The sequence below is a fragment of the Atractosteus spatula genome, chromosome 8 (assembly GCF_055471065.1).
Source record: "Atractosteus spatula isolate fAtrSpa1 chromosome 8, fAtrSpa1.hap1, whole genome shotgun sequence".
NCBI lineage: Eukaryota > Metazoa > Chordata > Actinopteri > Semionotiformes > Lepisosteidae > Atractosteus > Atractosteus spatula.
The window spans coordinates 56,554,880-56,568,591 of NC_142713.1; the positions used below are offsets into that span (position 1 = coordinate 56,554,880).

General features: G+C 42.5%; 1 protein-coding gene across 1 annotated transcript in view; it reads left to right on the top strand.

Moving 5' to 3' along the window:
- The window catches only part of cfap54 (cilia and flagella associated protein 54), a 55,019-nt gene that overhangs the window by 24,596 nt on the left and 16,711 nt on the right, over nt 1–13,712 (top strand). Inside the window, exons 31-46 of the mRNA XM_088923139.1 lie at nt 286–412; nt 2,345–2,459; nt 4,811–4,914; nt 5,418–5,612; nt 5,992–6,149; nt 7,164–7,357; nt 7,593–7,823; nt 8,375–8,559; nt 8,961–9,096; nt 9,366–9,474; nt 9,954–10,109; nt 10,328–10,528; nt 11,205–11,292; nt 11,667–11,846; nt 12,506–12,572; nt 13,320–13,520. Coding sequence (XP_088779265.1) covers nt 286–412; nt 2,345–2,459; nt 4,811–4,914; nt 5,418–5,612; nt 5,992–6,149; nt 7,164–7,357; nt 7,593–7,823; nt 8,375–8,559; nt 8,961–9,096; nt 9,366–9,474; nt 9,954–10,109; nt 10,328–10,528; nt 11,205–11,292; nt 11,667–11,846; nt 12,506–12,572; nt 13,320–13,520 — 2,447 coding nt within the window. The remainder of the gene's footprint in view (nt 1–285; nt 413–2,344; nt 2,460–4,810; nt 4,915–5,417; nt 5,613–5,991; nt 6,150–7,163; nt 7,358–7,592; nt 7,824–8,374; nt 8,560–8,960; nt 9,097–9,365; nt 9,475–9,953; nt 10,110–10,327; nt 10,529–11,204; nt 11,293–11,666; nt 11,847–12,505; nt 12,573–13,319; nt 13,521–13,712) is intronic.

Below are 13,712 nucleotides of genomic sequence, written 5' to 3' on the forward strand. Positions count from 1 at the left end.
CTTTAAAGTAATGCAGATAAATCACTTAATTTAAGAAATTTTAACTGAAAAGGTGAATGACCACATAATATTAATTAAAGCCCAATATAATCATTCTAGCCACCTCTGTAATATAATGTAGTTTAGGTTATTAACCAGCATCTTAGACCAAATCTTAACCCTGAAGAGAACAAAGCTGGACAGAAAATGGAAATTGCTGGGGCAATTGGTTCTAGTGGACCTACTAATTTAGAAGTTGGACGTTCTGACAGTCCTCCCCAGTTCACATGTCTTTTGTTCCTTCAGTGCTGAAGTTTAAGAGGAAGGCTCGGTTCCTGGAATTTGCAGTGCAGCTCCTGCAGAGAGCTCTGGCAGAGGATCAGCTAGACCTGCTCCTGCACTGGGGCCTGGAGATCAACAGCTGGCTTAACAGGTGAGCTCATGTAAACAGGACATAACAGATAGGGTACAAAACCCAAGAAGAGACAAAGAAACAGAACAATATACTGTATGTCTACTGATGGGGAAAAAAGAAACTGTCTGGGTGGAACAGGCTGAAGAGTGACTCTTCCATAAAGAGGACCTGATGCCACTGCTGACGAGTCCATCGCAGCCTCTGTCTGGCCCAAGCCAGTCGAGTGTGACATCTAGGAGGTGTGAGCAGAGAGTCTCTGACAGGTCACCTTGCTCTAAGGCCAGCGGCATGGAGCCTCACTGTCCTGTCACTGATGCGGGTATTGTGTCTGCGGTAGTATCAGCAGCAGTGCGGGTGGCAGATCTGAAACGATCTCTCAGAAGGACCAGTCTGATGTATCAGTCCTGCTCTGGTGTGGTCACTCGAGGGTGACCGGATCTTGGACGGTCATCTGTCCTGCCGGTCTGCTGAAACCTTTGCTGCAGTCTGGACATAGTGGAGCGGCTTACTCCATAGTGTCTCGCAATGCTGGCACATGACATGCCTGCCTGCAGCATGCCAATGGCCCTCTCCCTTGCTTCTGGTGACATTCGAGGCATACGCACAGAAAACTGACTAAGTGTGGCCTTTTTCTTGCAGTGACCTAAGCTTTGAATTAAGGCCTTTTTAAAGGTGACCTGATCAGGCATTGTTCCACCTGGACCTCGTTGGGTAAAAGTGCACCTCACGAGTTTTCGTGTGATTGGCAAGTTGCAATACCTCACAGCACAAGCTGTATTGCTGGTCAGAGGGCTTAAAACAAATTGACAACTTTTTGTGAAAACACATAAGCTTTAATTTTAGTATTCTAATTCCAGAAAATGTTGCGTTTCTTTTTTCCATCAATATATATTGTCACTAAGATACATTACCTTTACACATGGTACTGTATGTAAATATTAATGACTGTAAATTTGCCAGTATAATGTATAATGAACTCTTCTGACTTAGAGACCTACCATCCCTGCCATTCCTACATTGACTCCTACAGTATGTACTTAGTATTCACCTCTCATCATGCATTTTGTTTTTGTTGCTTTTTTGTGCTTTTCAGATCTTTTACTTGTAACTTGTTTATTGATTCTAGGTTTCAAAGCTTGCATGAAGGATGTAATGCCATGATATTGATGACATAATTAATTAAATTTATTTTGTTATGCAAAATGTCTATTAGTCTTGATCGGTTCTACTGTATATAGTATATCTGAAATTGGTTTACATAGAAACAGTGCTGGGTGATTTAAGTAACTGATTTCTTAAAATTAAGTGATTAGAATTATTTTTCAAATACATAAATGATGCATTTAATGTCACAAGGAAAAATGTTTGCCAGAATTAAAGGCTATGAATCTGTTGACATTGAATTTAATACTATGATTAATAGGAATATGAGCTAGTGGCAAAAGAGCATTTGGGTTAATCTATTTACTATTTCAGATGCTGTTCTCAATCTGTACTTAACGAGGTCTAAGTAAAAGTTTTATGCTTGATTTGAATGTGGAACAACTCCAGCTGGGCTATCAGTCACAAACACACCTATTATATTGGACCTAACAAACTTAGGCACTACTTGAGATGGCAGTGTGGGGTACTGGCTAGGGCTCTGGACTTGCCACTGGAAGGTAGAGGGTTCATGTCCTTATTAGGGCACTAATGTTTTACTCTTAAGCAAGAGACTTCACTCAAACTGCTTCTGTAAAATGCCTGGCTGTAAAATTGTGTTCATTAAAACAATGATTTCAATTGATCTTTTCGCTATGTTTGTGTTAGTGCTCTTATTACGATATATGGAAATTGCTTGTACCTGTTTGAAGAGGTGATTGCAAAAAGAGAGATCGATGTGAGGATTTCATGAATTTGAAAAAAGTGCTTAAGAAAATCTCCACTGTGCATAAAACTACCCCTTGGCAGGCGTGACGAGTCACTGACTGGCATGAAGAAGGCTCGGGGCTGTGAGAGCCGGGGACAGGGAGGGGGCGGTGTGGAGCTCAAGAGGTACACTGCCACTGTGACGGAGTACAGCAAGGTGAGTGCCAGCATCCCCTGCTCCTAGGGACAGGGCACTAAAATGACCGCCATGAGTAGCTCTCTGCTCTTTTCCTTTATAATCAGAACAGAAGGTGATGAGCAGAAACAGATTCATCTGTCTTGCTTGCATCTTCTTTTCCTCGAGGGTCAAAAGGTAATTTCCCATATAAAAAAGCTTCCTGGCGGTCTTGCCTTGAAACGTCCCATTAACCCAGAGATCTAAGTATCATAAACATAATATCAACCACATTTTAATTTGAGATGGTTCTATACACCTTGTGTTTTATATTTTTAGTATGTTTTTTTAATGTTTCTGAATGATGCTTGGCTCGAGCTACAGTACTTAAGGTTTTACAGGTGTAGTGTGCTCTCTGAAGGCACCAGTTCTGTAGGGTTTGGGCATTTACTGGGACAATTATTAATTGTAGCAGTAAATCACAAAATTGATTCTTTTGATGGCTTTAGAATCCAACCATGCGATATAACTCAAACAACGCACACACCCAGGTACTAATACACGAGGATACATTTATTAATACATAGAATATGCATGTAAACCTAACAGATCTTATCGAGAGGGTTATCAGAATACAAAAGGTATATATTCAATCAGTTACGAAGAGTTACATATATCAAGAGGACATACGTTCAGTATATCATTCATTTAGACCGTTTCGTAATTGAACTTGGTTATAACTTCTACATTAGATACTCAAAACAAGTACATAACTCTTAGGAATTAAATTGATATCAACTGGTTGGGATAACAATTGAATTCTCGAGCTGTAATGCATTGAAGTTGAATACTCATCCAATCTCTGGGGATTCAGATCTCCTGTGGGCTCTCTGGCTCCGTGCCAGGCTGTGCTGTGCTGCTTGCGACGGTGCGCTGCAGATGCTCACTGACCGGCTAGTTAATGTTGGCTTTAACTAGCAGAGTTTGTGCTCAGGAGAAAAGTTACTGTGGGTCCCAGCAAGTCAGGAAGAGGACCGGTTCGTTCCTGATGAAGCGCTAGTTCTGAATAGTGATTCAGCTGTCCAAAGTTCCGACCTGTTCACGAGGCTTGCTGCTGATGCTAACCTCGGGTGGATCTTTTGGTTACTCTCTTGCAACCTCCGCTCTAGACTCTTAGAACAAAGCAAAGTTCTGGCACTCGGACACACTGGCCGTTCCGTGGTTGTCCGGGCTGAGTCTCAGGATGGTCAGGAGGTGCGCTGCGAGAATGTCCTGCCCTTGGGAGCCTTCTGCTCCTGGGCCGTCCTGCCCTGGAATTCTCCTTAGAATTGTCTGAAAAAGTTCACAGAATTCTCTCAGGCCCTCTGTGTTGCCTGTTTTTACCTGGAGGAACTTCAGCTCGTTCATTGGCTGAAAGTTCCATGGGCATCAGAGTCCCACGTGGGTTACTCGGCCCTACCAGTCCCTGATTGGTTGATCAAGGTGAGATATGAGTCATTTACTCCTGACACTTAGGAATGCAGTCCAGATGTCCATCTGGCACTCCCTAGACAGATAGGCGCCAATGGATGACAATTGATCATGATAGCCAGGCTTAGCTAAGTGCATCCCCATTTGGGAGCTGTCCCTTATCAAAAGAAAACATCTTTAAATCAGCCTGCAGGAATAGTTTCTCTGTGGCTGCACCACAGAGATGAACAGAGAGATGGGGCCTCATTTGGGAAAGCACCGCAACACTTAATTCTGCCTTATTAACAAGCATTGCCGCTACACAGGTGTCTTCAACTCATGGCTAAAATAATGTTACTGTTGACTATTGAAGCCAAATATTTGTTCTCTGAAAGCTCAGTAGGAATGATAATCAGAACACCTTGCCTCTTTCTGTGTGTAAACCTCTGTGCTGTCTAAAATAAATCAATTTACTGATTGTGGATTTTAAATGTCTCATGCCAGGTTTACATTAAGGTTGTAAACCATACAGGAAAGTCCTTCAATCACAAGGTGAATGTTGTTTACACTCAGTGAACATGATCAGAGCCACCTGCAGTAGAACCCCAGAGCTCACCCAGAGCTAGCTACGATCCCCCTCAGCAAGAGGGGTTGCTCAACAAACGTCACTGTGCTGAGGAATCGTTACATTGATTTTTTTTTCATCCTTCCCTTGAACTTGTCCTCCCTCCAGGTCTGTTCCCAAAGAAATGAATCTAGTCATCATGTTGGTGCCTGTGTAATATAAATCAAACCTTTTTAAAAACCTGGAACCTTTCTTAAGTTAATTTATTCTTAGACTCCTCCTAGTGTGATCAAGAAAAGTCCTCTGTTTTGGGTAAATCCACTTTACCCACTCAGATTAGACTGCTGCTGCTAACATGGGTCTGTATGTGTATGTGTAGAAACCCAAAGCCCCTCCAGCCAATACCTACTGGGGTGAGAAGAAAAAGATGGAGTTTGTGCAACGCAAACAGCTGACTATGCCGAAGGGACATAGCAATGTGAGGTACAGCTCTCTATGCTCCTGCTATCCATCATGTTCTCTGACATTGCACAGTCCCATTGATGACTCTGCATGTATCTGTCAAAGACTTTCTTGCTTTCCTTCCGTAGACCCCATCATCACAGTTGCGGTCTCCACACTCCCACAGCACACACTTACATTCTTTCCACATTGTCGCTCATCTCTCTCTCTTTTCCATCACCACCCACTGAACTCTCACTGCTTTGTAGCAGACAGTGCAAAAAGCCTTGAGGTGTCCTGCATGTATGTAGTTGTATTGGCTCAATACCGAAAAATGGACACATTTCTGGAAGGTAATTTCACCCTTTACTTTCGCCTCTTCTGGTATGTGGTATCTGGCTCATGTATATCTTGGTATATTCATATCTTTTTTTATTTACCAGTTCCTCTGTCTTCTTTCAGCCTCTTGGTGGAAGTCTTGTCTAGAGCGCACTTTTGTTTTCCTCTAACACCTGTGCCCTTTCTGTCCCTCTGAACGTGCACAGGGAGTGTCGCCCTGTAGAGACTCTGCTTAAACTGCTGGCACCCCTTGTTCGGGGGTTCCAGCGACGTCGGCGGCTCCGGCAGGTCTGTTCAGATGAAAGGCCCTGGCGCTGCCAGCTGAATGCCACCCTGGCCCTGGCACACTTCACCCTCTTCCGCAGGAACCTGGAACAGAGGCAGAGTGGTAACACAGTCAGGTACAGAATAGCTCTAGCCCCAGAAGCACACGGACTGAAATAATATCATAATGATCATTAAAATGAATCACTTCTGTTTGTTTGTTTGTTTGTTTGTTTGTTTGTTTGTTTGTTTGTTTGTTTGTTTGTTTGTTTGTTTGTTTGGTTGGTTGGGTGGTTGGGTGGTTGGGTGGTTGGTTGGTTGGTTGGTTCAGAAATGGATATTTTTTCATACCCACTATCAGGTGTTTAAAATAAAAGTTTTTAAAAGGCGAATCAGTTTTTGTATTAATAATTTTAATCCCGCAAATTTAGAATAATAATAATATAATCTACTCTTGTATGCTGCTAGTACAGTTTGATGAATAGTGTTGAAAAGTGTTTCCTTTCCTGTGTGCAGCTATGGCCAGCTGGATCCGGTGCTCTTCTCTCTTCCTCATGCTGGCACACTCGTGAGATGGAGCAGTGTCATCCACCGCAGACAAGCCCTCGAGCCCCCAGACACCCCCACATCAGCCCCCAGAACACCCCAGAAACCAGTCACACGTAGAAAAGATGGTACCTTTCTCAATTTATCTCCACCACTTTTGAATTTCAGTGACTGGGATAATTGTAATGCATAGTACTGCATATCCAAAGTTGAACATTTTCCTGCATATAAGAGGAATAGCCAAATGGTACTGCAGCCTGTCCAGGCAAGCAACAGGTGCAAGGTAGGATACACCCTGGAAGGCACACTAGTCTATCACAGGGCACACACAGACACGCACACACTCACACCACAGCCAGTCTTCCCACAAGCCAATTAACACAAACAATTATGACTTTGAACTGTGGGAGCAAACTGGAGCAGCTGGAGGAAACCCAAGCGAAAACAGAAAAAAAATACAAATTCAACCCTTATAGCACCCCAGGATTTGGGCACAGGGCACACTGTGTGGCAGCAGTTCTAACCACTGCGCCACTGTAATGCCTCATTTTCTAAATCAATATGACTATCCCTTAGAATCTTATTTTCATACCTACTACCGTCTAATTTAGTTTGAATCCTTGATAACTTGTAACTTGTGCTGATTAGATATTGCTGGAGCTTGTTTGGAATAGTATTGTAGTCTACCCTGACAGACTGAGTTGCCAGGTAGTTCCTAGAGCATTGCTAGGGTTGCTAGATGAGGCCGTCTATGGAGGTTTGGATGTAAGAGACAAAAGTTGCCAGCAGATTGCTTTGTAGTTTGGTTAGGTTTACTCCTTTTTTTCTGAATGAGCACTATATTAGCAATTCTCCAGTTTGTGCATATCTCTAGAAACTACTGGAAGAGTTCTATTAAATTAATTACAATTGGTAAATTACAATCTGGTCCCTTAATTCATTTGATGAACTCACTTCTCACGTCTCTGCCTGATCACTTATATAGTGGCACTGTTGACTCATAATGACTGCTGTGCATCACACTGTCGGTTCCTATGTGTAGAACACTTTGGAATCCCATGAGATTGAAAGTGTTATAAAAATTCAAGCAATTAGAATGATTAATTATTGCTCAGTAGAATTTTATCCCTGTTTCTATGTAGATGTTGGTCTGAGTGGAGGCGAATCAACAGAAAGTGAAATGGATAGTGATCAGGACACTCCTAGGACCCAGATGACCAATGAGACTGACTCTAGCTGTCAGTCCTTGGGGATCAAGGCCCCCCGTCACAGTGTGTCACAGGCACAGCTACTTGACACTCTCGGCAAGACAGCACTGCACTTCAGGAGGGCCATGGTAAGATCTTCATGTCCTTCTCCTACCCAGAGGTACACTTGAGTTGTACAACAGTGCCCTCTTCATCAATCTCGTGGGCACACATCTTCTCACACGCAGACATTGGTGCGATATGGCACCAAGCATGTTGTTAAATATTGGTAAAAAAAATGACTGCACGACATTAGCTTCTTCCAAAGGTTGTAAAGGTTTCAAATTTCACAGTCCTCTGAAAATTCTTTATGTCCATGCCCAGGTGTTGGCACATCGGGGACGGCACTGGGCATGCTTGCAGTGGGTGTGCCGGACACTGTGGGACCAGTTCACCCCTGTAATTTGCATGCTGGAGCACGGCAGCACCACAGAGCACCCATTCCCCATTTCCCTGGAGCAAATATATTCTACCCTTACCCCTCTGCTGCTTCTTGCTTCCGAATGCCTGCTGGACATGATCCAGAGACTTCAGGAACAGCCCGGAACACTGCAGGTATGGCAAACCCCTCTGTACAAGGCTAGGAGAACGTCGGTGAACTACAAGCTAGCAGTTCAAAATATTGAAGGTATGAAACTGTGTATTCAGTAGACCATTAAAAGCACCTCGAAGCAACCAGATTTAAAATAGTTCAAGCAGGCAGCTGCGTCAGCATGCGTAGGCTGCAAAGGAACAAGTAAAAGGTTTATTCCATGCTGAAAGGAGAAGAAAGGAACCACTGTGTGTGTGTGTCTCTTGTCAGCATGGAATCAACCTTTTACTTGTTCCTTTGCATGTTTAAAATATTTGGAAAAAAAAATAATAAATGTAAAACATTTCAAACTTAAAAAAACTTTACATGATTTGGGTAAGTGGGAGAATAAAACATTTTATCTTGTTGTTTCAAAATCTTGATGTACTGTATCTTGAAAGGCACTATATAAAAGGACTAAATATTAAAGATGGGAGTTGGATTCAATAGTTGGTCTGATTACTTTATTTCTCCCAGTCATACTTTATACAGCAGGTTTGGCTGTGCTGTTCTTGAGTTGTCGCTCTGTGGACAGGCCTGGGCTGATGACGCGGAGGGAGCGGACTCCAGCCTACACTTCTCGTGGCCCCTGGATGACGGCACTGTGGTGGACCTGCGATGGGTGGGTGTCCTCACTCTGCGCACACTGGAGCTGCTGCACCAGCAGGGGAGATGGGAGGACCTAGCGCACCTGGCGATGGTCTTCAACACCATCACGCAGTGAGTAGGCAGCATCCCCTCTGTGCCTTGAGCCTCCCAGTGCTTTTCAATTCCTTTCTCTGCTGCTTCTCACCCATTCGGGTTTTGCACTTCAGTGGTGGAAGAAATGGGTCCGTCTCTATTTCTGAAGTGCTTTGAGATTTAGAATGAAAAGTGTGAAAAACATAATAAAAGTTACATACCAGAGGAGGTTATTCGGCCCATGTAGCTGTTTTAGTAGTTAATTGATCTGAGGATCTCATCCAGCCATTTAGTGAAAGAAGCTTCTACAACATGGCTAGGTAACTTGTTGCAGACTCACACAATACAAGTTAAAGGTGCAAGGACTGATTATTTCCGTTTATCTCTGCCTGTTTGTTTGACTATCCCTATGTGTCTCTTGCGTGGTCGGCATGTCTCAGTGAGCGGTACACTCACCTGATCACCCCACTCCTGGTCCATGCGCAGAGACAGCTGCTGGAGAGGGTCACCCAGTTCGGTGGTCCCCAGCCCCCACAGACACATTTCGCCAGAGCTGAGGAAGTCACAGGAGAGAGGGTAAGAGCTCCGGTGGGATCTTAAGAGTAAGAGTTCATTTCAGGGTAAGAGTTTTTAGAGGTTCTCTTAGTTACAGTCAAGTACAGAGTCCCAATAATTTTATAGATATAAAATTGTACTTGCCTGGTGAAAAATACTGATGTCTTTACAAATCCACACCAAACATACAATCACCTTCGCTGTCAGGATATGGGACATGAAACATGTAACTGTTCCAGAGAGGAAAGCAGTACTGTAGTGCTTATTTTGAGATATCTGTTGGGTTTCAGATCACCTGCAGGAACTTCATAGGCAAGCAATTAGTCATCAAGTCAACCTTCCCAGAAGAGATCCATCCAGGCAGCCACATCGACCCTGGGGGGCATGAGATATGCTCAGGTAGGGAGCCAGACTGTGGTGTTCACAATGGAGGAAGAAGAAAATCACTGACGAATGAAAGAAGGGTAGTTAGTGCCTATTGGCTCATCTTGCATGATTTTTGTCCATTTAACAATCTCTTCTTAATGTTTATTTTCCCAAAAAATTTTATTCTATGCTATAGCACAATGTTATGTACTGCAAATTATTTTACAGTTTTAACATAGAAAATCAATCTTACTGATTGAATTCAACAACAATTCTCTCTGTTGTTGAATTATCTGAAAGTTAGAAAAACAATTGTGATGTAAAGCATTACATGGTAGTTGATTGTATATATTACATAAATAAATATAAAATATACAGTATATTTGTAAAATATTTAGTGTTTTCAAGCTAGGACTTTAAGCTCCTACTGTATTACTGTATTCACTAATTAAGTCATATTGTCCCATTATAAAAAAAAAATGACAGGTGATGTAATTTTGTTTCTGCTGCAGAAAGGAGCAGGGCAATGGCACTGGTGTCGGTGCCTTTGGATGTGGCAGACACATTGCGCTGTTTCCGAGAGACGTCGGGGAGGGGGCACTATCATCACCGGGCACTCCAGCACAGCCGCACTCTGCTCCTGCTGCTGCTGGCACACGCACAACAGGGTGAGACACCTGTACTCAGAGCACTTACCTGAAGCCTCACATTTGTTTCTAGCATATCTCCAGGGCTTGCGTCAGTACCTGCGTGCATGTCAGTGACCTGCGGTGTGTTGTGTGCTACATATCTACAGTATGTGTATAGTATATACACATTTTTAATATTTTAATCCAAACGTCTTGCTTATGTTTATACTGATAGCACCTGTGGTGTTGTCTTTCAGGTGGGGAGCCTCACTTCTGCAGGGACAGCACCAGCCAGTTCCAGGGGAAGGTGGAGTTCAATGCGGCCACTATCTCTGTCCCCATCCCCTTCCCTCCGGACCTCTCCTCTGAGGACTTCAGCAAGCTGAACGCCATCTACAGCAGTCCTCTGCCTCACTCCCTACTTGCTACAGTCATCACATCTTACAACAACGCCATAGGTGAGTCCAGCTGTTTGGATGGAGGTCTACCACGCTATGAGTGAACATAGGGTGGCATACTACAAGTCCATTGCAGGGAGAGTCCAGATCCTCTTTAATGTACAGTAGGGAGCTATTACAACATTCACCAGAGCTAAATTCTTTGTGGCTTTAGGTATACAGTACAGGTATTATGTACCAGGATATTCCCCTATAACACATGCTCCGATATTCTGGGTAATGGAATCCTACAGGTTTTCAGCGTTTAATTGTTCAAAACAAATAATACACAAATCTGTTGAGGTGTTGTTGGGCAAAAATGATCAAAAACATTAAAATGAGATGGTTGCACACACTCTGTCCTCTAATTTTAAATTCTGTCAACGTATTAGCATACAGTAGCCTTCAGCAGTGCATGGACTATACATTAAATTGTATTAAATTATATTGTTAGCACCATAAAGCTAGGGAGAATGTATAAATTGGTCATCCTATATCATCCAGATGAATTGTTTATATCTTAAAGAGATGTGCAAAACCTGCTAAATTCATAACCCTAATGACCCAAGTTGAAAAACACAGTTTTGGAATGTCTTCTGACAGGTCAATTAAATGTCAAACTTTTATTTAGAAAAATCCACTTAAAGATGAATGTCAGGAGAAGGCTTAACTGATTTTCCTTTCCTTTTCAATGAAGAATTTCTCCAGGCTAATAACCAGAACTCTCTGAAAGTCCAGGCTCTACATGAGCTGGGAAACCTGCACTTTTATAGTGGGAACAAAAGGTACAGTATAGTATACAGCCTTTTAATGGAGTAAAATATAACGCTTTATAATATGAGATATATTAAGTGGGTTGTTTTTCACTGTAATATTTAAGAATATTTGTTGTTTATTTTTAAGAAGCAGTTATACGAAATTAATATTGTGTTAAAATTTCAGCTGAATTAATTTATTTTCTTTTTAATTATATTCCTTAAATATAATGTTTAGTTTTTCCTTAGTTTTTTCTAAACCCATATCTATGAAGAATGAACAATAACCTAAAATGATAACAACTGCAATAAGATCCAATAATCAGAGTGAAATTAGCTTAATCAACTACAGTACTTTCTTTTCAGATTGTACAGATCTTTAACTCTTACTTTTAATGTCCCAGGGCTTCACAGTCCTGCTGGAGCAAGGCACTAGACAGTGCCCTGTGCCAGCCAGGAGTCCTAGGTTCCTGGGACAAGAGCTCTGTTTGCGTGGGAAGCAGTGATCTCCCCCAGCATTTTCTGCGCCAGGCTGGCATCTGGGGCTGTCTACAGGGAGCAGTACTGTCAGCCAAGATTGCACAGTAAGTTATACAGTGTCCAGACTCTGAGGGGGTGAACTGTCTTTGTCATATGAACTCTCTGAACAATCATGGGCTCCATATTCTAAGTGCTTCTTCCAGTTCAGGGTCAGGATGGAGCACAGTTTGCTCTATCCCAGCACACTGTGGCCACAAGGTAGGGTACACTGAGGATGGGATGCCAGTCTACTGCAGCGCAGACACACACACACACACACACACACACACACACACACACACACACACACTCACACCAGGGCCAATATTCCTAGAAGCCAGTTTAAGCTAAAAGGGATGTGTTTGGACTGTGGGAGGAAACCAGTGCACCCCGAGTAAACCCAAGCGAACACAGGGAGAACATACGAACTCCACACAGATAGTACCAAGTCCAGAAATGAACCCTTGGCTCCAGGTCTGCGAGGCACCAATACTAACCACTGCACCACCATGCTGTCCAGCTCCATACTAATCCTAGAAAAATGACTATATGACAATAGGTGCAGAATATTGCCTGCCTTGGTATTTGACTTTTAGTTTTTCAGTTTACTATGTCAATATCATTAAAAGCAGAAGGAAGAAATATGGTTTGTATAAAAACAGCAGCTCTGTTTTACTATTTCATGCTCCTAAAATAGTTGTCCATCCTTGCTGTTCTTCTCCAGGTATATCCTGACCTCAGACATCAGCCAGCAAACGCGCTGCTGCATTCTCTCAGCTCAGCTCTTAAAGGTAGGCCTGGTGACATGTTACTGTCTGCAGCAGAAAGCTTAATAAAGTGACAAACAGACATACTAGAAAAACATTTCTTCTCACAATGCAATTTATTGCATGAAAGGAAGAAAAGAAATATCTTAATTAGAATAATCAATTTTTATTAAATAAATCCAATTAGAAATATCTCAACCATTTTTTTAGTAATGTTTATTGCCATGTGCTTGTCAACATATTCATTTTGCTACTACAACAAATTAATTCATTTAGCTACTAATTCATTTCTTTTTATGGATTATAAATTAGTGATGTTCCATATCTGACCCTGGCTCTTCCTACAGAGGACTTGGCAACAGCTCAAAATATCTCACACTTAATTTACCTATTGTTTTGATTCTTCTCCTGACAAACATAAGAGAAGAAAACTATACACAGTGAATGTAACTGTCCCCTGCTGTTACAGTTACGTTTTCTGGGTATGTTTATTGTCCTGAAACATTGAACAGTAAGGATTGCAGTAGTAAGGATTGTTATTGATATAGATTTTGTTAAATGTATGATTCATGATTTTGTCTTCATATGATTGGCATATGTCCAAGTGATAAAGTAATTAATATGATTGTGTCATAGTTGCAAATACAGTTTTAATGGTCTCCATCCAGTCATATTCACCCAGAAACAGCAGGGGGCAGTTATATTTGCAGACACTGATTTATAAATGGCCTTTTTTAACCTCTTTCCCTTTACCTGTGTCCTGTTCTGCAGGCTCTCCTCCGGGGTTCCTTGCCTCACCCCCTGTCAGACTGGGAATATGCCTCCTATGGTCTAGGCAGGACATGGGACTGTCCAGAGCTCATCCCTGGGGTGGAGCTGTTCGCTGAGCCATTCAGAGCCCAGGTCAACAGCACGGTCTCCAGCTTAACATTTCTGTGTCACCGCCTGCACAGTGCTGGACATAGCCTTATGGTACAGTGACCCAAGCCTCGCCTGAGCACTCAGTATATGCATGCCAACACACACTCCTTGCTATCCACTGAAGCCAGGAGAAGAGCAGGACAACTAATTATACCGGATTACAATATTGATTCTAGATAGCCAAACACACTGCCCTTTGCCTGCAGGGTTCTACTGAATAAGATAATAGAAATAGTCTCCAAA